A 25,182-nucleotide genomic window follows, 5' to 3' on the forward strand; every position below is an offset into this window, starting at 1 on the left:
CTAAATCCTGGTCAAAATGTTCCTCTGTTGTTTATGTCACATACACACCTGCTGTCTGTAAATGCCGCCTGGGTCTAGACTAGTCCTCCCAGACGGCTGTTGAGGAAGAACTGTCCCCTTTTCAGCGCCTCCTCTTTGGCCTTGGGTTCGCTAAGTGTCTGGCAGCGTCTGAACTCGCGGGCGATGACGCGCCTGTAGTAGTTGCGGTCGGTGTACTGGAGGTGGCGCCCCGCACGGAGCAGCGCTCGATAAAGCTCCAGCACGGCACCGCGGGACCAGCCGCCCATTAGGGAGAGTTCTCAGAGCCTCGCACACACATACACACCTATAGGACATGGGATGATTTACAAAAAACAAAAAAAAAAAAAGAAGAAGATAAAAAACCAGAAGTCCTCAAAACCAAAATACCTAAGGCCCCACCCACTTCACAACCACATCTAGTCATAGATCATAGAAACGCTCAGTACCACGTCGTGGTACTGATGTCACTATAAAGGTACACTTCAGTTTCCTTTAAAAAATTATCTAAACCTGAGTGGAAACTCATTCAAGAGATTTGTTAATTGACATTTTCTCAAGTTCATGGAATCATTTAAATGATTAAAATGAACCAGCATTTGGGGTCTAGTGTTTGAGTGCTCAGAAAAGCCCTTCATGTAACTTTCAAAAGAATTTTATAGAAGTATAAATAGATTTTTAAAAAATAAAATTACAACATGTTTGCCACTTAAGTGGTACTGAAGTGGATTATTTTCCCATCACTGCTCACTGGGAACGGGAACCACTGGTCACCTCCCAAAACCTCGGTGCCAATTCGATTAAAATTGCTGATTTTGTTAAACCTGTAAAAAAAGGTTTAATAGGTAATAAAATGTCGCCCGTTACTTATAACATTAGTTTACTCACTTAAAAACTAAGTGCAGCGTTTAAACACTACAAACTAACTTCAAATACAAGAGTTTAACATTTAACTGAGCAGTGCATCTCTGTCAGCCATAATTATTATTTCTAAACAAACCAACCTGCAAATGAATCACTACTACCACACAGGACACATAGAAATGTGTGAGTGCGCCACCTGTAGGATTATAAAGAAACGGCGATGTTTTACGGTCTCCAAAGTCTCAAAACTCAACCTGACAGTGAGCGGCTGCGGCTTCTCACGCACACAATTTTTGACTAATTAGCGCTCTCTGTGTGGAAATGAATGGGTTTGGGTCTAATTCTCTCAGTTTGGAGTTTGGAGAAAAAGGCAGATCAAAGGCCTTTAACAGACACAATTTTTTATAATGTAACACCATGAAAAATGCGTTTCTGTTGCACCACTCTGAACCTTCTGCGCTCCAGATGATCCTGGTCACTGACTGGTTTCTCTCTATTATAAGTGTGTAATTAAATAAATAAATATTTTTCTAAATTATATATTGGAGTCAGTTAATGGCGATAAATGAATCACTGCGATTCATAACTGATTTCTTCCCCCTGTCTCCACCACATATCCAGGACTGTTGAGTGACTTCCTATCCGAGGTGTAGTGCATTAGACGTATCGATCGGACTCCTCTCAGGAACTCATCAGAGGCTTCACGACGTCATGCGTCTACACGGCTCATCGTTCTCTAAACAGAGGAGTGTGTACAGGGGGAGAGAGAGAGAGGAAGTATTCTGGATTGTATCACAGAACAGAAACCAGTCAGTTTATAAATAACCCTGATTTAGTCACACAATCAGGAGTTAAAGAGTTAAACATTACCTTTAAATCAACTTTAAAACTCACACAGTGCCCTTCTACAGCAGGATTAACCTGCACACCCTTTAACCACCAATGCATTAGTTAAATATTAGTCGCTTTAAACACAGCACTGCTCACTCTGTGGTTATATAAAGCCACCATGAGATGTTCAAAATCTCATTCATAGGAATATGACGTAATGTACTACAGATTTCAACAGGAACCGTTAGAGCTAGGCGGCTAACCCGACGCTAGCGCCTCACTCGGTGACCTTTAGCGGCTAAACCACACCGAGAACACAACGATTAGACTGGAAATAACTCTCAGCTCTATAAACAATGACATTATATTAACTTCAACTAAAACACTCACGTTTAAGCAGCGTTAAAAAGTGTTTTGTCCTTTAATCCGAGCTCGAGCTCCAAACTGCAGTCGGAGCCGGAACCGGAAGACGCGCACCACGTGACCACACGCGTGTTTCTGGAAAAGAAAAAAAAGAAAGGAAATTACTTCCGGTGACCAATGGTGTTTTTTATGTTGTTGTTTTTAAACAATTAATTTGACTAAACTTAACAGGTTTAAAAATGAATATTCTTGTTTGTCTTTTACAACAAAACAATAAAAATTGTGTTAAAGCCTGATTTATTTGTATTACATTTGGATTTTAGTAACACGATCATAACATAACAGTCATAACAGTCATAACAGTCCTGTTAAATAATAATAATAAAAAACACTATTCTCTTGTGTATAAAACAATTTTATCAGTTAAAGGACATTTCATCTTTCACGTGTCCATCTTTATGTAATGTCGTTGGAAACTTTTGAGGTCAAAACTGCAAATTTTGCAAAAACAAAAAGCAAACATAGACAGACGACTCTAAACCGGTCAGACAGACAGACATCCCACAAAGTTCCAACCACAAAGTCCTCAAAATTCACACTTCCTCAATTTTACACCTGACAAGTGCCTCATTGCTCATTCGGTCCAGTTTTTATTTAATATTCAATAGATATATGTTAATTTGTTTGGCCTAGTGCTGTGGTGACTTCCAATTTCATACTTCAAAATTTAGATTATCCCTTTCCTTTTTTCAAGGAGAGTTTGGTTTGTTCTTTTTTTCCTCAGTAGAATATCGACCACTAGTGCTGATGGCTTAATGGTTTCACCGGAGAAAGGTTTGAGAGTTTCCTGATGCATAGGTCACCCTGTCATGTCTCATCTGTCCTTAGTATGCTTCAAGTTATTGAAATCATTTTTTAAAAATGATTCTTATTATACCTTTTTTTTATGTTTTCAAAATTACATGTCATATAATAATTAATTATTAAACTTAATTACGTTTAGGATCAATATGATTAAATTTGGTCCAAGCTTGATTACATTATTATTATTATTATTATTATTATTATTATTATTATTATTATTATTATTATAATATTTCCTGATTTAAAAGACCAGGATTAAGACAAAAAATTTGATTCATTAGATAATTCAATTTTAAATCATAACTTTATCATTAATCTATATTACTTAAATTTAACTAACATTGACAATATAGGCATAAATCTATTGATTAGTATAAGGTTAGTTTTTATAAACACAATCATTATTAATGTACTTTGATTATATAGTATAATATAGAGCAATAGTGTTAGTTGTAGCAGTAAGGGCTAATTTTAATATCAAGATTAAGTTAGTATTAAATTTTCTTAGTCTTACTTTCTGTTTGAGTGCTCTTGTATTTTCCTTAATTTAATAAACCGCAGGATAAATTCTTGCCATTGCTTGATTTTGACTTTGAATTGGTTGAGTCATTTTGTAGGCTGGCTACTTTACTATATGTTAAAGTCCTCTTTCCTTTTAATGAAAGAGCATTGGCTGCTCATATCGGCCAACTGGAAAAAGGTGGTAAATGGTTTTAATAATGAATTTGATTATTGATTATTGATCCCTTTGTTCCTTAGCTTTAAAAAAGGTCCAGACTTTAAAAAAAAGTCTGGCCATCTATGCTCTGTGTTTGGAAAAACCGTAACTGAAAGTAATTTCTATGAATTTTTCTAAGCGTCTCTGTGTATACTTAGTTTGCCAAACCCTGGCAAGGTACTTTCTACATTTTCCATTAGGCTCTTCATTAAAGTTATCATTTATTTCTTATTTTTACTTTTTGTGTGTACTGGTCATTCTTCGGTCATGCTCCAAGTTCTCTTTCAAGTTGTTTTTCTACTTGATTAAAGTTAGAAAAGGAATAAAATAAGGTAAATTAAGTAGTATTCTTAGTATATTGTTATATATACCTCGGTATATTGTTAGTATACTTCCCTAAATTTAATGTCTGTACAGCCTGTGTTTTTCTCTGATGCAACAGAAGAACAGAGGGCCTGCTATTTCACAGAGACCTTCTGGGTATTAGACATTAAACATTGGCTTGCTTGGAGTGCTAATTTACTGACATATTCATTGAAATTAATTTTTTTTTTCTACACCAGGAACCTCTGCAGTCCAACTAGGGACTGTAAACGCCAATGGTGAACATTGTATTTATTCCCTTTCTTACGACCGTGCTAGGACCTCCGGTCAACATTCACACACTACCGAAAAATTGGGAATGTCAGTTAGCCAAATCTGCATGTCTTTAAACTGTGGGAGGATACCAGAGTAAATGGGGGAAACCCACCAAAAGACCTACGGAGAGAACATGCAAATTCATGCACACAGACCTTGAGGTGGGAATCAAACCCTAAAAAAAGCCAGAGCCTAGTCATGAGTAAATATTTATGATCTCTTTTCCCACATTATACCATAAGGCTTTTCTCAGATTGTCAAGTCAAGACCAAATATCAACCTACTTATAACATTCAGCACTGTAACCAAAAAAATGTTATGTTAAAGAAAAGTGTCTGAATTGTTAAATAAAAAAGATTTTTGTTGTATATAAAATAATTGTTGTGTTTGCTGCTGCACTTCGTACCAATTACCAGCCCAGCCAGAACAAACCAGGTAAAACAGACACATGATGTCTGACACCCTTAAATCACACACGCTTAGAAATGGACAATAACACTGCTGCTGACACACACATCACTTTATTCCATACCTTCAGGGGGCCCCCGGCCCTGCTATAGGAACTTTAAAGGGAAATGGGTGCATGGGAGCCTACTTTTAGAAGGCCCTCTTAGGCCCTCCTATTATGGTCCTGGCTTCTGGCTACCAGGGGGTCCTAGGGAGGATCGGGGCTTTGGAGGCTTTTAAAGGGCCATCTGATTACAAGGGCCCCTACCATGGAGGTGGTTAACCTGCCCGCTGAGTGGCCCCCAGACCAGTGTAGCGGTTACCTTATTTCCACTACACTGGTGCTGGTGCCAGGCCCACATTTACACTAGACAGGAGCTCAGCGGGAGCTGCATGATAATACGTCACAGGCCACGCCCACTAAACAGAAACGACTATGGCTGAAATCAGTTTACTGGTTATTCTCCAAACTAGTATGAAAATGTATTTTAGTATCCAAAATGACGTCATGGGTTCTCGCAACTAGACCAGCAGAGTTTAGGGGCCGGTTTGGTGCTTATTTTTGGGCACCGGCACAAATTTTTTTCTGTGGAAAAGCGAGGCACTGGTTCCAAAATTGGGAACCGGCACGGGAACCAGAGCAGTGGAAAAGGGGTAGGGGTAAGATTTTGACCAGTGTAATCACTTCCAGGGCTGTAGTGGAAGCTATAAACGCAAGTAAACACGGTTTACCCACCTCTGAAATTTCAGAATTAGAGTTTACCCACTTCTTAATTTATCTAAATGCACATCATAGTATAGTTTATGCATAAACTGTGATCACAGAATTCGTAGTTCACCCACCTCTTATTTTACCACTACACCCCGGATCACTCCATTCTGTACGGGGATATGGTACACAGGTGGATTCTGGCATGGTTCAGCTGGACACGGTACACATGTAGTGTGATCACTAACCGTGCCCCAACATGGCTCTCACTGTACGTTCACACCAGGAGAGACCAAAGCGAACACGTCGCCAAGGTCGTTGAAGAAGCTTCGTTGTTGAATTTGCTTTAGCGGCAAAAGATAGTTTTGTCAACATCATTCTGCTTTTACAACACGGTACGCGTACGCCGCACTAGTTAGGACCCAAAAGTGGCATGATGACGTAGCAACTAACCATCCCAGACAATGCTGGCATTTTTATTTTTTTGGGTTGGAACTTGCGAACGTTTTGCCCAGGGGCCCACACAACCCATAATCCGTCCCTGCCGAAAGACCAACAACAGATTTGTACATTTATTTATTTTTTTTAAATAAAACATTTTTTGATTTCTTTTTTTATTTATTTATTTTATAGAGAGACCCGGAGACAGACTGGCAATAGGAAATGCATTAGCAATTTCACATTAAACAAATTGGACTCCAGCAGATATATGCTGTTTAGATGTACAGTGGAACCTTGTCATACAAATGCCTTTCCTTATGAATTTTTGCCTTAAGAATTTTGCAAAAAATTTGCATACAAAGCAATTTTGGCATACGAAAATGTACTACCATAATGAACAACCAAATAACTTGCATACATCCGGGATACGTTCATAACTTGGTTTTAGAGTCAATAAGACGTCTGCAGGGGTCACTAACCTGCTTGATTACTTCCTGAAGATCCTTTGCAGAAGATGGTTTCTTGACTACATCACCTGTTTTGTGCACAGGGAGAACTATAATACATTACATGTACTGTCTAAAAACTTTTAGGCACCATTGTAGTATATTTCAAAAGTGCATTTTAAATTTCTTGTACTTTCTGGAAATAATCCTTTTTTTATATTTCTATTTTCAGAAGATATATTCTGCAGCAATGATTTTTAAATTATACTTTATTAAAAATTAAGCCATAGAAGTGTACCTCTTTTACTTTTGTCCTCAGTACGTAAAAAAGTTATGTTTAACAGCATCAGTATCAATATGTGTGCTAATACAGTCAGAATACTGATGTATTTAAGAGCTTTAAGAGCAATAATGCCCTGTGTCTAAAATTACACAGTTAAAACTTAGGTTAGAATTTAAAAGCACTACTAAATGTATTTGGGATATGTTAAAACACACACATCACACCCTAGCATTACTAAAGATTAAATGGCATAAATGTCACTTTTCATATTGATCATATTTACAAAAAAAAATAATTTTGAGAAAGACATGTTTTTTCAGATTGTACTACCAGACGACATGGTTAGAAAGTAACTTATCTCTGCATTAACCCCAGGTTTCATTTTAGCTTTGAGAGATACATAAAAAAATTCTTGTTTTATGTAAATTGAAAAAGTAATATTCAGAAATCTAATACAGCTCAATAATACAGAAGCCCTAAATATATCAGGTCATATTGCATAACAATATAAAGTATCTAAGATTACTGTAATATGTGTTTAAGATGTATCTCCGTAATACTTAAATATGTGGACTCTAAAGAATGGGGAGGCGACACACAGGGCAGTGACAGACTCCGCCTGTACAGGAAGGTGGAAAATTTAATTCTGTACTTAGTCACTTGGTCTGAATTACAGCCATCATCCTGTTCATCTTCGTCTACAACATCTCCATTTTCTTTAGCATATTGCTCAAATCTGACATTCTGCTCTGAGGTGAGTCAATAGATAGAGATTATTTATTTAAAATATTATTATATTATTCTATAACATATAATTATGGTGAATTATCTACTAGCACATGGATTACATATTGCACACCTCTGGGACACATTGCTTACTCAACACCTCATACACTTCAATTTACTTAACTCTATTTTATTGATGTACATATTTTACATTTTTAGACAGTTTTCTATATTTGTAGTTCATGTTTTATATCTTTATTTGAATACTCTATTTTAAAAACAATACACCCTAATCCAATTCATTCTCACAGAGAAACCATTCTTTTTAGGTCACAGGCAGTCGTATAAGCATTTCACTGCATATCATACTGTGTGTGACTGTGTATGTGACAAATAAAATTTTAATCTATAAGTGCATCTTTATAAAAGTGGAAAAATCTCAACTTTAGATTTTGTAAAATTTAGTTTAACATTAATATTGTTCTATAGATATGGTGAATATATTTGTAGTAAATTTTTGATAAGCAATGAACATGATCTACTTTAAAGTTCCAAACTAGTTTAATTTTTTGTTTAAAAAAATCTCCCATAAATCGAATCAATTCGATTCCAATTCCTAACTGTAGACCACACAGCAGAGTAATGAATCTTTGTTTAATATTGTCTATAAATGTGTTTAAGTGTTGATGGGAATACAATATATAATCATTATATTAAAAGCATTTTTGAAAGTATTATAGTCAATAAGACAAAATTGTATTAAAGTGCTAGTTTCCATGAAGACGTGATACACAATTTCCATGCTACCATACTGGGCTAATAATATTGATAACAAGGTATGTCTCAGACATTAAGAAAAAAAAATCCTGTTTAAGCCCCGTTGTTTTGTGAGAATTTCACTGAAACATGTTGAGTCGTTGGTTTGAGAAAACGAGGTAATGAACTTATTGAATTTTGGCCTAAACTATGAAGCACTGCAGATCATGTGAACTGTGAAGAGAGCATTCAGTCATGATTTATAAATGAGTCACATTTTCCTTACTGTGCCTATTAAAACATACTTATGCTGGCATTTTCCTACAAATGGGAAAAAAATGCTAAATAAGAAGTGCAAAAAATTTATTAAAAACATGAATAAGAATAATTTGATGTAATAAAATAAGAACAAACAAAAAGGAAAATTTATGGATAGACAATCATAAGGACGAGCAGAGCAAAACCTATGCACTTAATGGCTGAAAACACACTTATTACATAATTTATACATATTTTGTTAATTAATAATTTACATTTATAATCTGGGTTAGCAAAGATTAAAGAAATGCATGCTTTTAAGGGCCCCTGGTTCTTTTGTCCTCAGGATGGCGCTGCTCGATTACCCTCTTCCTGACTTAGACGTCACCTTGAAAGAAGCAAGCCGGGTTCTGCAGCTGGTTCTGAGTCCAGAGGAGTATGTCCACTATAAAACTGCTCTTTCACAGCAAACACAGGCCCTCAAGGATGCACATAAGCAGCTGAAATCCAGTGTTTCCTGCCACAAGAATTGGGTAACAAATAATTTCAAACAGCGTCTTCTGTCCTGTTTCAACCCCCTACCCACCTCCACAGCGATTCCCTCAGTGCTACCTCCATCCAAAGCCAAGGGAGAGAGTGTACAGCTTGAGAGGGCGACCACTCTGCTGTGGGCTGTAGCCAAGCTGTACAGTGAACCTTGGCTTGTCGAGGGACATGTACCTACAGAACGCACGCAACAGTCAGAGGTGTTCGCTGCCAGTCGCTTACCAGGCAAACATCAGGATCAGATAATGGTAAGGATAAATCTCTGAAATTTTTTCTCCATTTGGACTCTGTATACTATCACATTGAATTTAAAATGAGCAAAGTTAATTTGTTAATGAGCAGCACCTTAATTTTATTTCAAGTAGTTTGATAAAAGTGTTGCATTAACTATTCAGTAGTTATTGCCATTTAAATCACACACACATATACACAAATGTTCCAAAAATAATGGAACAAACGTACATAATTACAAACATTAGGATTGCCTTTAATACTTATAAAGATTATTTGCAATCAACGACTGCCTGAAGTTTTGAAAAGCATGCTATTGGGTTGAAATCAGGTGACTGACTTGGGCAAAGAGGAATATCCTATTGGTTTGCCTTAATAAATTTTTGGGTACCACTGTTTTTTGTTTGGTTCATTATCCACCTGCAATATGTATAAGTTTTTTAGCATTTGGCTGAACAGAGAGTATAGCCTCATACACTTTACAATACATACTGATACTTTTATCAACAATCAGGTCATCAATAAACACCAGTACCCAGGTTCCAATGGTGGCAGCCATACACACTTAAGTCATGGCTGTGGGGTTTTAGAGAGGTTACTGAGATTCTCATGTAGGTAAAGCCTACATCGCCACACATTTTGTGTATTCAGCATGGTGGTGTAATGGTTCGCACTGTGCCTCACACCTCCAGGGTTGAGGGTTCGATACTCAGCTTGGGTCTGTGTGTGGTGGGTTTCCTCCTCAAGACATGCAAAGTATGATCAGAACATTACTTAGCAGACATATATGCAAAATATTAATCCTGTCTTGTTTGAATAGCACATATAGACATGTAATAAAATTTCAACTATTTCTAATTTTATTCTTAGGTGTATCCAGGTAGCCTCCATGCCATCGTCATCTGCCATGGAGGTGTATTTCCCATTCAGATTATACAGAGCTGTAGTGAAGCAGGCAAGCCCTCACCCGTGCCGCTTCATAACCTCTACACCCAGCTAGCCTATATAATGAATCTTCCAACTGCTTCAGCTGTTCATGATCCTTCCACAATCTGTGGTTTTTCTGCTCTTAAACGTCCAGCATGGTACACTGTTAGGGAGGAGATCCTAAAAGCTGATGGTGAAGCAGCAGAATCACTTAAAATGATGGAGAGTGCCATTCTAGCTCTGTCCTTGGAAGACTGCTATGCACCAGTGGATTTGGCAGATACCCTCAACGTGGTCTGTTTTGGAGGAAGCAATAGCCAGTGTCTGAGGTACTATGACAAGGTATGTGGGAAAAAATGTGGATGCTTTTGGAAACTAACCAGGAAGTGAGGGTGACGGCCTGAAATAGAAATCTTAATTTTTTTAAAGCTGGTTTTAGTTCCTGAGCTTGCTATTGTTCGTTTGGCTAAATGGGCAAAAAAAAAAAAAAAAAAATCTAGTTGAAAGGCTCCCTAGAAGAGAGGGGTCGATTATAGAAGCAAAAGGGCCATTATAGAAGCAATTCTACATGAATGTGGATAGGTTTGAAGTTCATCAATCATGCATGGTTTGATTATAAGATTTCTGCATTCTTTTAGGCCATTTATTGGTATTTCACTGTACAGTAGTAAAGGTGCCTTGAAATTTTTATGTAATTGTTTATTTTTTTTTCTACAGGTTGTAAATATGGTGGTCTTCAAAGATGGTGTAAGTGGCATGCTGTTTGAACACAGTGCCCTGGATGGCATGGTGGCTGGCCTTGTGGTTGGATGTGTATGGAAACTTTCAGAGTCCATAACTATAGAGCATATGAATACATCAGATCATACTGTTTCCTACCCGAAACCTCTTCGGTTCTCACTAGGAGATATTAAACTGTTAGATCAACCTGGTTACACCCTTTTAGGAGCACGTAACCCCATTGTAACCTTTGAAGTTTCATCTTACCCTGATGTTTTCACCACTCTAAGGAGTCACAGAGGTATATATGATGCATGGATGAGTTTTGCATTGCAGCTCTCTCTAAGGCAAACTCTTGGAGAATCAGCTGATAGATATATCATGGTCACCCCTACTCATATGCGACACTACAAACAAGGTCGGTGTGATCCCACATATTCAGTCACGATGCTGTCTCGTCAGCTAGTAACAGCCCTAGAGTCCTGCATTGGCCAGGATGATGTCCCATGCCACACTAATGAGCTCTTCCAACAATTCCATTTAGCTTTCATGGAGCACAAAAAATGCATCAAAGCTACCAAAAATGGCAGTGGTGTAGGGCCCCATTTATCTGTTTTACGTAATGGCCTGTCCCAGGACAACCCACTCAAGAAATTTCTTGATCTTTTTGGATGCCCCTCTATCTACCTGACTGGATCAGATTTGATAGAAGGTGTTGAATGTGCTGTTGGCAATGTCTATGCATCTGACCAGCTAGCTGTTACTTACCTTGGCAAGCAGGACAAGGTCCGTCTTGTGCTGAATGCAAAAGGAACATTTGCTGGTATCTTAGGAAAACTCAAACAGTGCCTTGAACTAAACATAAAGCTGGTAATGTTTCTGGCCCTAAAGTATGCAATTGCTGGTCAGATGGGAGCCATTGAATGCCTTCTTGGAACAGAGAAAAAATCAAACAACATTGATTCTACCCACTTGGAAAAGTCAGATTTCACCCTGGTAATTCATGGTGGAGCAGGGGAGGAAATGATGTTGAGCAATAGGGTGGTTGAAGTTATTGAATTTGCCCTTCATGCAGCACTCACACTGGGAGCGCAAGTGCTATGCCATGGAGGCAGCAGTCTGGATGCAGTGCAGCGAAGTGTCACTGCTTTAGAAGACTGCTTTTTATTTAATGCTGGCAAGGGGTCTGTGTACAACCAAAAAGGCCAGCATGAGATGGAGGCTACCATTATAGACGGACACAAAAAGACCTCTGGATCAGTGGCTTGCCTGCAGCATGTAAAGAACCCAGTAAAAGCAGCCCGTCATGTCATGGATGGGAGTGACCATGCATTAATAACAGGAGATGGCGCTCAGGAGTTTTTGATGGGTCTTGCAGGTGACGAGAAGCCAATGAAGCAAGATTACTTTCACACTGACATCAGATACAAAGAATTTGTAATGAAACTGAGTGAAAATGCAAACAGCCATCCTCAAACTGTAGGTGCAGTTGCTTTGGATTGTTGGGGCAAGCTAGCAGCAGCCACATCCACAGGGGGATTAGTGGGCAAGTGGAAAGGAAGAATTGGAGACACAGCCATTGTCGGTGCTGGAATATATGCTGATGATAAACTGGCTGTGACGTGCTCTGGTGATGGTGATGCATTCTTATGTCAGACAGTTGCTCATAAGGTAGCTAGTCTCTTTAACATCAAAGGATACAGTCTAAGACAAGCCTGTCGAGAGGTGATTCATGAGGTTCTAGATTCAAAATGTGCCGGTATCATTGCTGTTGACCACAAAGGTGAAGCTGTAGTTGAAACAAATGCTGGAGTAATGTTTGTTGCATCAATGAAAAGTGGTGTTGCTCGAGCTGAAGTCTTCAGACCCATGCTGAACTTTGCAAATGTGACTTGGGAAACTGATGAACTAGTAGCTTATTTGCATTCTGACCCATGGACCCCAGGAACAACTATTCTCACTCGAAAGGCCTTAAATGGACCAAACAGCATTTTTCAGTTAACAGTGCCAGACTATGTAACAATGCTATTGGGCGCACAAACAGTTGCTAACTTACTTTGTGAAAAACTAGAAGTGTATCGCTGTGGTCTTGTGTTTAGACCGCAACCAGACAAGCCTGCTCATATCAAAATCCTGCCTCTATATGGTTTAGAATCCAACTGGAAGGCTTATCTTGCCAGGGAAGAGGAATTCAATGTACATGACCCTGGCTATTGCAGTTCAAAGACTGGCCCACGTTGTGTGGATGCGTTCCTTGACCAAGTCCTTGCAAAGATCAGGTCTCGGCTCCCAACACCCAATGCTTACTATGATTTCCATGGAGAGCCATCTCACTGTGGACTGTTTTCACGCATTGTGAGAGGAGAGGAGCAACACTGGCGTGTCTGGGAAGATAATCAACATGTGGCCTTTCTTACCCCATTCCCCAATACACCAGGCTTGACTGTTCTGGTGCCAAGACGACCACTGACTAGTGACATCTTCTGTCTAGACAAGAGTGACTACACAGCCCTTATCTTGGCTGCAAAGCAAGTAGCTCAACTTTTACAAGAGGGAATGGGTGCTAGAGGTGTGGCGCTCATATTTGAGGGTTTAGAAATTAATCATGCACATGTCAAGTTAATTCCAATTCTCACAAAGCCAGGTAAAATGCCTTCTTCTGTGCCTCCTCAGTTCTGTCGAATCTATCCTGGATATGTCACTTCTGTTGATGGCCCTCCAGCAAGTGCTGATGCTTTGAAAGAGATCCACAGCAAAATCACAAAGACAACCCCACCTCGCACTTGGGAAACACCTCAAAGCCACTCCATATTAGCCATCAAGAGCCAATGGTACCGCAATCTTTTTCAGATCCAAAACACTCTATTTCACAGCACAGTTGAATACTTCAGTAACAAATGTAAGTACTCATATGCTCTGACACCAATTACAACCGACACCATTTCGTCACCACTGGGCCTAGGATCTGACTCTGAGCCTGTTTTTGTCAACATGCTAGGCCAGGACGTGTACTTGGCCGACTCCATGCAATTTGTGCTAGAATACTTCTTACGATTTCAAGAAGGGCTTCCAGGGACATACTATGTCTCCCCCAGTTTTCGAGGGGAGGACCCTGATGCTACTCATCTGAATCAGTTCTACCATGTTGAGTGTGAGCTGCTTGGTGACATGGATGCTGCTATTTCCATAGCAGAAGGTTATGTGGTCCACCTGACACAGACAATGCTAAAAAAACACTCAAAGATCATTTTAAGTACAGCAGGCACGCTGGCTCATGCACAGGATCTCATGAAAAAGATGAAGAAACCTCTCCCAAGAGTGACTCTAGAGCAAGCCATTCCAATAATGCCTTCCTCTGACTGTATTGAATGGGTTCAAGAGGGACAGCCTCACTTTGGTAGAAAGCTCACTCGAAAAGGAGAAATGGTCTTGATCGAAAAGTATGGTGGTGCTGTTTGGTTGACAGAAATGGATCACCTTAGTGTGCCTTTCTACCAAGCTTATGTTGAAAATTCAAATGAAACCAAAGCAAAAGCAGCTGATTTGATCTTGGGGTTAGGTGAGACAGTAGGGCTTGGGGAACGACATTCCACCCCTGAAATGGTACAAGAAGCTCTACGCCACCATGCTGTGCCAGAAGAATCTTACAAATGGTACATTAACATGAGAAAAGTCATACCTTTGTCTACAAGTGGCTGGGGTATGGGTACAGAAAGATACATGTGTTGGCTGCTACAGCACAATGATGTTAGAGACATGCAGATCATCCCCAGAATGAAAGCCAAGAAATACCTACCTTAAACAAAATTTATTTTCAGTAAACTGCACAAAATGCATTATGAAATGTAGTCTTTAAGTATTTAAAGATATTATATAATTTACTTTTGTATATTAATTATACAATTTCCATTGGATCTTAATTATTAAAAGCCATGACATTACTTTTATTAACATAATATAATTGAGGTAGTCTAAACATATTATAATTAGTTGATTTATTGATTATTGATGTATTAAAATTGACTTTAAAATGATACATTATACATTTTTCTTGAATGTCATTTAAGTATAGTGCAGTGATGCTCTAGATAAATGAAATGCTAGCTTTCTATAAATATATGTATCTCAGCTAGTGCAGCTAATCATTAAATAAATCTAAAGCAGGTCAACAAGAGATTTTTAAAATGCAGTCTGAGAGTTAATCAGTTACTTGGAAAATTTAATTCCTTGTCAACTTAGATTTTTTTTTGTCTCTAAACTGTGAAAACTATGATTAAAACCTTTATGTTAACCCTAAAAGTCTCTCTGTCTTCTGTGAGCCGTTGGAAATTGAGGTACAGTATAAAGAAAATGAATGGTGCAAATTCATGAGATTTTCTAAAGGTGAAAAAGATTTTATCAAAAAAAATCTCTATTAATAATTCACCACAGTGAAGCAGGGTACTTGCATGAGAATTATTTCGTGGTTCAAATTCCATTATGTTCTCATAACACATCTTTAACACAATCTACTAAACAAACAACCAAACATGATATTCAGTGATTCAGATACTATATGGATCACTGAAATATATATATATATATATATATATATATATATATATATATATATATATATATACACAGTGGAACCTCGGATTACGAGCATAATTCGTTCCGGAAGTGGGCTCGTATTCCAAAACATTCGTAAACCAAATTAAATTTCCCCATAAGAAAAAATGGAAACTTAAATTATTTGTTCTACAGCCAAAAAAAACATATACATAAAAAAATGTATACAAAATATTAAGTAAAAATAAAACATGAAGGGATAATGTTCAATGTTGTTAGTGGTTATGCCCCACAGGTAGGATGTGAGTTAAAAGAGAAGGAGAAATTCTGGAGTGAGTTAGATAAAGTGATGCAGAGCATCCCCAGAGGTGAAAGAGTGGTGATTGGTACAGACTTCAATAGACATGTTGGGGAAGGGAACAGAGGTGATGGAAATGTGATGGGCAGGTTTGGTCTTCAGGACAGGAATGTAGAAGGACAGATGGTGGTGGACTTTGCAAAGAGGATGGAAATGGCAGTAGTAAATACTTTCTTCCAGAAGAGGCAGGAACATAGGGTGACATATAAGAGTGGAGGCAGAAGCACTCAGGTCGACTACATCTTGCGTTGACATTGTAACCTGAAAGAGATCAGTGACTGCAAAGTGTTGGTAGGGGAGAGTGTAGCCAGACAACACAGAATGGTGGTGTGTAAAATAACCTTGGTGGTGAGGAAGGCGAAGAGGACAAAGGCAGAGCAGAGGACAAAGTGGTGGAAGCTGAGAAAGGAAAAATGTTGTGAAGTCTTTAGGTGGTCAGGAGGGGCTTTCAGTTGACTGGACAACTACAGCCAATGTGATCGGGGAGACAGGTAGAAGGGTACTTGGTGTATCATCAGGTAAGGGGAAAGTGGACAAGGAGACTTGGTGGTGGAATGAGGAAGTCCAGGCGTGTATACAGGGAAAGAGGCTAGCTAAGAAGAAGTGGGACACTGAGAGGACTGAATAGAGTAGACAGGAGTACAGGGAGATGCAGAGTAAGGTGAAGGTAGAGGTGGCAATGGCCAAACAAAGAGCATATGAGGACTTATGCTAGGCTAGACAGTAAGGAGGGAGAGGTGGATCTGTACAGGTTGGCAAGGTAGAGAGATAGAGATGGGAAGGATGTGCAGCAGGTTAGAGTGATTAAAGATAGAGATGGAAATGTACTGACAGATGCCAGGAGGATGATGGGAAGATGGAAGGAGTACTTTAAGGAGTTAATAAATGAGGAAAACGAAAGAGAACAAAGAGTAGAAGAGGTGACTGTTGTGGAACAGGAAGTAGCAAATATTAGTAGAAGTGAGGTGAGAAGTGCGTTAAAGAGGATAAAGAGTCGAAAGGCTGTTGGTCCTGATGACATACCTGTGGAGGTATGGAAGTGCTTAGGAGAGGTGGCAGTAGAGTTTCTGACAAGTTTGTTTAACAAGATCTTGGAGAGTGAGAGGATTCCAGAGGAATGGAGGAGAAGTGTATTGGTGCCAATTTTTAAGAACAAGGGAGATGTGCAAAGCTGTGGCAATTATAGAGGTATAAAGCTAATGAGCCAGACAATGAAGCTGTGGGAAAGAGTAGTGGAAGCTAGGTTAAGGGCAGAGAATTTGTGAGCAGCAATATGGTTTTATGCTTAGAAAGAGTACATCAGATGCAGTATTTACTTTGAGGATGCTGGCGGAGAAGTACAGAGAAGGTAACAGGAAGTTGCATTGTGTCTTTTTAGATTTAGAGAAAGCATATGGCAGGGTGCCAAGAGAGGAGCTGTGGTATTGTATGAGAAGGTCTGGAGTGACAGAGAAGTATGTTAAAGTGGTGCAGGACATGTATGAGAGCTGTAAGACAGTGGTAAGATGTGCTGTAGGTGTGACAGAAGAGTTCAAGGTGGAGGTGGGTCTGCATCAAGGATCGGCTCTAAGCCTCTTTTTGTTTGCTCTGGTGATGGACAGGATGACAGATGAGGTAAGACAGGAGTCTCCATGGGCTATGATGTTTGCAGATGACATTGTGCTCTGTAGCGAGAGCAGGAAACAGGTGGAGGAAAATTTGGAGAGGTGGAGGTATGCTCTGGAAAGCAGAGGAATGAAGGTTAGCCGCAGCAAGACGGAATACATGTGTGTAAATGAGAGGGACCCAGGAGGATCGGTGAGGCTACAGGGAGCAGAGGTAAAGAAGGTGCAGGATTTTAAGTACTTAGGGTCAACAGTCCAGAGCAACGGAGATTGTTCAAAGGAGGTGAAGAGGTGGGTACAGGCAGGTTGGAATGGGTGGAGAAAAGTGTCAGGTGTGTTGTGCGATAAAAGAGTATCAGCGAGAATGAAAGGAAAGGTGGACAGTGGTGAGACCAGCGATGCTCTATGGCTTAGAGACAGTGGCGCTAAAGAAAAGACAGGAGGCAGAGTTGGAGGTAGCAGAGCTGAAGATGTTGAGGTTCTCTTTGGGAGTGACAAGGATGGATAGGATCAAGAATGAGTTCATCAGAGGGACAACCCACGTTAGATGTTTTGGAGATAAAGTCAGAGAGGCCAGATTGAGGTGGTTTGGACATGTTCAGAGGAGAGATTGTAAATATATCGGTAGAAGGATGCTGAGGTTGGAACTGCCAGGCAGGAGGTCTAGAGGAAGACCAAAGAGGAGATTTATGGATGCAGTGAGAGAGGACATGAAATTAGTTGGTGTGAGAGAAGAGGATGCAGAGGATAGGGTTAGATGGAGGCAAATGATTCGCTGTGGCGACCCCTGAAAGGGAACAGCCGAAAGACAAAGAAGAAGAAGAAGAAGTAAAAATAAAACAAATTAACCTGCATTTCACCTTTCAAAAAAATAAAAAATAAATCCCGGCAGATAAGTGTTTCCCTTTGTGCGTGCAGGCACTGTGTATGTGTGTTAGGGCTGCACGATACATCGTTTCAGCATCGTCATCGCGATGTATGCATGCGCGGTAGTCACATCGCAGCAGTCACATGCAGGACAAAATAAAAAAAACTTGTGTGTGTCTGATTTAAAAATTTTATTTAAAAAAAAATATTTTTTCTCAAATTACCATCCCAGAGCTGTACAACAAATGCAAGGCATAAGTGGAAACCGCGCTGTGATAACAAGTGAAATATTATGCAGCAACAACCGACTTGTGGTCCAGCCGAACAACAGAGCCTCACATGAGTCTGACTGTGAGTTATGTCTCTCTCACACTGCAGGCGCTAGCAAAGCAGAAGCATTGCGTGTGTCGCGCATAGGCAGAGCAGAGTTGTAGAAAAGTTTAATCTTTTTTGTTAGCTGATAACCAACACTTGTTTTACTTTGGCTAAAAAAAGTATACAGACTAAAAAAAGAAAAAAGAATCTTCTGACATATTTTATTTATTGTAAGATAATTATTGTTAACATCACTTGTTATTGTCATTACAACAAGTTAAGTTTAGCTTATTACAATTTATTTGTTACCAATCTGTTTTTTTTTTTGTGACAAAATATATTTACTAATCTGTTTTAAAAAAAGAAGTTGTTGAATAAAATGTTAAATTACTTATTTTGTCACTCATGTTAATTCCTTAATGTGATATTAAAGTGTCCTCTTTTCATTCACAAAATGATTTCCCTTTCATCAGGGTAAAAGCAACATTCATTATTAATTTCATAACATATTAGAGCCTTGATTTGCCTAAATTGACAGTGAATAAGGTAAGCCAAACTGTTTATGGAACAACCCAAAATAAGCTTAAAAAAGTATTTTATTTCAGGGTTTTGATTATACTTTTACATCTTTTTATTCTTTGAAAATGCTTACAAAATTACCCCAATTATTCTTGAATTATTATTTGATTTTTAAGCAGTTCAAAACACCTGATGAACATAAATAAATTTGTCGCAGGAAAAAAATATATCGCAATGTAATTTTTTCCCAATATCGTGCAGCCCTAATGTGTGTGTGTGTGAGGCTAGAGTAAGTGGAGACTTTTGCTTTCAGCCCCTCCTGTCTCCCCCTCCTCATCTTACACATTAAAACTTTCTCCTCTCGTTTAAACACACACACACACACACATTAACGGAAAGACTGTTGTTAACTTAAATCCAACAAAAAACTACTGAAGAACAAAACTCAGACTCTATATCCTGGCTTACATCTCGCATTCGCGTTCACACACACCGGACTGCATTACCCACAATGCATTTCCCGCACTGGGCTACACTTTCGTAAACAGCGGTCATAAATCAATGTCTCTCTCCCGCTACACTGTTTTATCTAAAAATCACCAATAAACATCGCTAATACCACTCATGTGAGCGCAAACTAACAGAATTACTGCTGTAAAGGAAAACAAACAAACAAATAAACCAGCACCTTACCTCTGAAAAGATTTGCGACAGAGCAGTATTTCTTTGGAGAGCAGAGTGGGTGTCTCTCGCCTTAATTTCTGTGCGCGTGTGTGTGTTTGTGAATAGCCGGCACAGTGTCAAATTACACACGCCGCGATGAGGAAGAAAATAGATTTTTAACCTCTGTTTTGAGAATTTCTTTTGCTTTACTCGCACGCACACACACGTGTGTTATAAGAAACAGTACATGCACTGTACACACGCGCGTCCGAACGCAAAATAAAATATGTTTTACACACACACGTGGTCACAGTGTTATAGTAAACAGTACACGCGTTCACGGATGTTGATTATACCAGTAAAAGACTGGCACTAAGACCCAACAGGGGAGACGATTCTGCAGCGCAAGAGAGAAAAAAACTGCTGGTTCAGTTGTAAACACGTGACGCTCGACGTCAAAACAAGAAGCGCATACGTGAAACATGATACTCGGTGCTTGTAAACCAAGACAATGCTTGCTTTTCAATTAAAAATTTATTTAAAATCTTTGCTCATCTTACGAAACACTCGTAAACCGTGTTACTCGTAATCCGAGGTTCCATTTTATATACAGTGTATATATATATATATATATACACACACACTCTATACATATATTCTTCAAGAATTACTCACAATTAAATTGTTCTCAGGACTCAAACATAAATAAAACAAGATGGCTCCTCAACCTTGTGACAAAGTGACTGTTCCAAATGAATCTCAATATAGTTGTTTAGTTGTACATAATTAATTTCTAAACATAATTAATATAATTATCTATATAGTTACAGTGGAACCTTAAATTACCAGCATAATTCGTTCCGTAAGCGGGCTCATATTCCAAAACACTAAGCTCGTCTCGCGGAACACTCACAAGTCGCGTTACTCACAATCCAAGGTTCCAGTGTAATCCCAAACTTTTATGAACCTAAACAGCCTAATCTGCATGTCTTTGGGAGGAAACTGGAGTACCCTGAGGAAACCCACTGAGCACAGGAATAAACACGCAGACTACACGCACACAGAGGTGGGAATCGAACTGGGACCCTGGAGATGCGTGACAGTGTTAACTACTAAACCATCTTGCTATCGTTTAGTTAGTAATACAAATATACAGTATATACATTATTAATATTAATAAAAATTAGTTTGGTCTGAAATACCCGTTTTTGTTGTACGAAGCTGCCTAATGTTACAACCGGCGAGGAACATCTGTGACATGTCACAGTATGACATAAGAGTTGATTATGATATACTGTGTATATATATATATATATATATATATATATATGTTACACAAACTACCCCACCTACGGGGGGAGCACAGGGAGAGCCGCACAATAGCAGCACAGTACACACATTCACAAACACACACGACACCAAATAAGGGGCAGCAAGTGACCACATCACATGCACTGATCACTGTTGATGTTATTATATTTATTATTAGTAGTAGTAGTAATAAAGGAAAACTTTGCTTTCCTTTTTCTTTTCAATGACTTTTCACTTTACCTTTAACTGAAGAACTAAATATCTGTACCCTTATTTTATTTTTATACTACTTTGTTTTTACTATACTATCTACTCCTGTTATTTTCTTGTACTTATGTCTGAGCTTTGGCAACACAAATGTAAATATTTGTCATGGCAATAAACCACTTTTTAATCTTGAATCTTGGGAGAGAGAGAGAGAGAGAGAGAGAGAGCTGTGATACTTTACGTATTGCTATAAATCCAAGTTAATTTAAAACCTGATCTAATATTTTAAAACCATTTAGCTTTTTTTCCCCCTAAACAATGATTACATTCCCGTCCAGGAGGTGGCGTTAATGCAGCAGCAAAAAAGCTGTCTGGCATTTGCTTAAAAAAAAAAGATAATTTGTTTACTTTGGATAGAAGTGATAAAAAATAGTCCATCTAAATACAACCAATCCAAAGATGTGATTTTAGAAACATTTTTACGATTTTTACACTGACTAAAGGACTTAAAATGACCGTCTCCAAAGTGTTAAAAATAACCGTTTCCTTTCACTTCAAAGTGTTAAAAATAACCGTTTCTTTCACTTCAAGCGAGTTGAAATAAAGAACCGATTCTTTCCCTTTAAATAGGTCAAAGAACCGATTCCTGATTCTTTTAATTTAAACGAGTTTTTTTTTTTTCCACTTCAAATGATTTCATGAAGAACCGATTCATTGATTTGAAGTGAATCTGAAGCGAGTCGTCTCTTCAGTGCTGAGGTGTCATGGCGGCTCAGGTGAAAGCTCTGGTCGGTGCTAAGTGGCTGGCCGACGCGGTGAGGAGCGCGCGCGTGGGACCGGCGCTGCGCGTTCTGGACGCCTCGTGGTACCTCCCGATGCTGAACCGGAACGCGCGCGAGGAGTTCGCGCAGCGCCACATCCCGGGCGCGTCGTTCTTCGACATCGACGAGTGCAGCGACAGGTCGTCCCCGTACGACCACATGCTGCCCACGGAGAACGAGTTCGCGGACTACGTGGGCCGCCTGGGCGTCGGGAACGACACGCACGTGGTCGTGTACGACTGCAGCGACTTCGGCTCGTTCGCGGCGCCGCGCGTCTGGTGGATGTTCCGCTACTTCGGGCACCTCTCCGTGTCCGTGCTGGACGGCGGCATGAAGACCTGGCTGCGCGAGGGACACCCGGTCACCGACCTGCAGCACACACCGGAGCGCGCGCGCTTCAGGACCGAGCAGAACCCCGCCTGGGTGAAGACCTACGAGGACGTGCTGAGGAACCTCACTGACCGGAAGTACCAGCTGGTGGACGCGCGAATGGAGGGCCGCTTCCGGGGTCTCGAGCCCGAACCGCGAGAAGGTGAATATTGTCTGTCTGTCTGTCTGTGTGTGTGTGTGTGTGTGAGAGAGAGAAATGATTCCATAGATAGATAGACATATAGATGGAGTGGTGTGAAAAAGTGTTTGCCCCCTTACTGATTTCTTTTTTTTTTTTGCATGTTTGTCACACTTTAATGGTTCAGATCAAACAAATTCCAATATGAGTCAAAGATAACACAAGTAAACACATCATGCAGTGTATAAATGAAAATTTTTATTATTAAAGGAAAACAAAATCCAAAGCTACATAGCTCTGTGTGAAAAAGCGTTTGCCCCCTATATCTAATAACTGGTTTGGCCATCCTTAGCAACAACAACTGCAGTCAAGCGGTTTCAAAAACCTGCAACGTGTCTGTTACAGCGCTGTGGAGGAATTTTGGCCGACTCATCTTAGCAGAATTGTTGTAATTCAGCCACATTGGACAGACAGATAGATAGATAGATAGATAGATGATTAGACAGACAGACAGAGATATAGATAGATAAAGTTGTATTTGTCAAAAGTTCAAAAATGTGCAAAGTTCCATGGTGTGCAAATGTGTGTTAATGTTTAACGTGTGAGATTGTTATTGTGTGAGAAATCAGATTAGAGTGTTTAGTCCTACATATGTGGTGTCTCTCTGTGTTGGCCTTCAGGGAGCGGAAGCGCTTTCCTGAACCACAACAGAGAGAAAAGTCCATTGTGGCTTAGGTCCTTCACGATCTTCCTGGCTCTGGTCCAGCACCACTCACTGTAGATTGAGTGCAGGTCAGGGAGCTCAGCTGATCGCACCAAGTCTGTAGAGCTTGTCTGTCCTGCATGGTGCTGTTCCCCAACCAGGTTGTGATGTCTCTCGTCAGTTGATGTTACAGGACCATGACAGGTCTTGTGTGATGTAAACACAGAGGTATCTGAAACTGTCCAATCGGCTTGTTGACAGGGCTCTGGTAGTTCCTCTCCTGCTTTGTACTAAAGTGCACTATTAGCTCCTTATAGACAGATAGATGATTAGACAGACAGACAAACATAGTCAGACATACAAACCCATAAATGGACAGACTGACAGGCAGACAGAGAAATGGATAGATTGACAGGTCGACAAACAAAGATGGACGGACGGACGGACGGACAGACAGACTAGTAGGTCATGTGATCTATTTCTGTTCGAATAATATATAGATGATGTTCAGATATACAGACAGACCAGATGATCAATAGGTGGATGGATTGATGAGTACGATTGAGAGATTCTACATTTTAACAGCAAACAGTAATCGTAACCCTCCCTCTGTCACTTTTTCTGTCTGTCTCAGCCATAGAACCTGGTCACATCCCCGGCAGCATCAACATGCCCTTTTCTTGCTTCTTGGATTCTTCTGGACTGGAGCGTCCGGTCGAGGAGCTGACAGAGATATTCCAAAGTGCAGGCGTAGACCTTCAGAAGCCCTTCTGGGTTTCGTGCGGTTCTGGGGTCACGGCGTGCCACATCGTGCTGGCGGCTCACCTGTGTGGACATCAGGACGTCAGCCTGTACGACGGCTCGTGGTTCGAGTGGTTCTCCAGGGCGGCACCAGAACACATCATCTCTGAGGTGAAAGGCAAAAAGCAATGAGAGACGACATGATGAATATTTCAGCTAGAGTTTGAGATCAGAGAGCTAAAGCGCACTTTATAATACTTGTATCAGTGCCTTGCGAATTTATGATTCACAGTAATGACAGGAAGTGAACCCTTATAAAATATATTTGAAAATATAAATTACTAAAACGTAGAGTTACTGATTTCATACCCTTCATTATTTATGTTCTGCCATAATAGTCAGTAAGGCACCACATAATTAAGAAGCCAAAGCTCGCGCCGAAGTGTGCAAACACACTGCATGGTTTAAAATATAAAAATATAAGAACCTAAATAATCTGCAGGTTTGCTGAAGTGCAAATAATCTTACTGTTGTTTCCAGTGGTAGTACAATTTACTTTAAACACTAAGACAACAACTATTGTCTGAGTATATGTTTAATATAAGAAGCAATAATACTAATAATATTTTGAATCTTGTAGCAGAAACCTGTCTGTATTTCATTCCTTCAAGCAAATAAAAAGAAAATATATTTACACACATTTTGCATGCTCTTCTCCAATTTTTTTGTTGATACATATATAAATGTCTACCTACGAGGCTCAAAAGATGATCTGCACTGATCAAAGCTTCTGTTGGCCACACTTTGTTATTAGTGTGCAGGTGTAAATGTTTTCTAAATGTTTTTTGTAACTGCAGGCGAGCAAAAATGGACGCACCAGTCGTGACTTGCAGGGATGCTTCTGACATACAAACATGTTATATTATTTTAAACATGACAGTAAACAGAATGAATACTTAGTTATACTGGGTGAAAAAAATATGACATGGGACAATAAGATAAAGTCAGTTGATTATTTTCTGTCAAAACAAACATGAGTGATATCCTTTATGGCATTACTAAAACCAGTGTAATACAGTCTCAGATCTAAACCACACCCCTTAACTCATGAGCGGGGTCAGAGTCACATGTTGGTCATACTCACTCATGCAAACAGAAATTGTTTGTTTTAGAAATACAAATACTGTAACATGGTGATGACAAAGATTTATCTTTCCTCTAAAACTA

General features: G+C 39.4%; 3 protein-coding genes across 3 annotated transcripts; 2 read left to right on the forward strand and 1 right to left on the reverse strand.

Moving 5' to 3' along the window:
• Positions 1-74: 74 nt before the first annotated feature.
• On the reverse strand, positions 75-2,211 carry LOC128516018 (MIEF1 upstream open reading frame protein-like). Its single transcript, XM_053490320.1, has 2 exons — positions 2,104-2,211; positions 75-325 (listed from the first exon to the last, which is right to left on the reverse strand). Exon 2 carries the CDS (start codon positions 285-287, stop codon positions 75-77), a length of 213 nt encoding a protein of 70 aa, XP_053346295.1. The 5' UTR covers positions 288-325; positions 2,104-2,211.
• An 8,514-nt stretch (positions 2,212-10,725) lies between these two features.
• si:ch211-256m1.8 (uncharacterized) lies at positions 10,726-14,599 on the forward strand. The gene has a single exon (XM_053490212.1). It carries the CDS (start codon positions 10,794-10,796, stop codon positions 14,586-14,588), a length of 3,795 nt encoding a protein of 1,264 aa, XP_053346187.1. The 5' UTR covers positions 10,726-10,793; the 3' UTR covers positions 14,589-14,599.
• Positions 14,600-21,919: 7,320 nt separating this feature from the next.
• mpst (mercaptopyruvate sulfurtransferase) lies at positions 21,920-24,655 on the forward strand. The gene is made up of 2 exons (XM_053490285.1): positions 21,920-22,535; positions 23,849-24,655. The coding sequence occupies exons 1-2, from the start codon at positions 21,947-21,949 to the stop codon at positions 24,145-24,147; spliced, it is 888 nt and encodes a 295-aa protein (XP_053346260.1). The 5' UTR covers positions 21,920-21,946; the 3' UTR covers positions 24,148-24,655.
• The last annotated feature ends 527 nt before the right edge of the window (positions 24,656-25,182 follow it).

This window comes from Clarias gariepinus, chromosome 28 (genome assembly GCF_024256425.1).
Source record: "Clarias gariepinus isolate MV-2021 ecotype Netherlands chromosome 28, CGAR_prim_01v2, whole genome shotgun sequence".
In the NCBI taxonomy this organism is placed as follows: domain Eukaryota; kingdom Metazoa; phylum Chordata; class Actinopteri; order Siluriformes; family Clariidae; genus Clarias; species Clarias gariepinus.

Bases quoted from the DNA above. Each gene is read 5' to 3' on its own strand.
- si:ch211-256m1.8 (XM_053490212.1), top strand. From the start codon at position 10,794: ATGGTGGTCTTCAAAGATGGTGTAAGTGGCATGCTGTTTGAACACAGT.
- mpst (XM_053490285.1), top strand. From the start codon at position 21,947: ATGGCGGCTCAGGTGAAAGCTCTGGTCGGTGCTAAGTGGCTGGCCGAC. The intron at 22,536-23,848 runs GTGAATATTGTC...TGTCTGTCTCAG, and splicing joins CGAGCCCGAACCGCGAGAAG to CCATAGAACCTGGTCACATC.
- LOC128516018 (XM_053490320.1), bottom strand. From the start codon at position 287: ATGGGCGGCTGGTCCCGCGGTGCCGTGCTGGAGCTTTATCGAGCGCTG.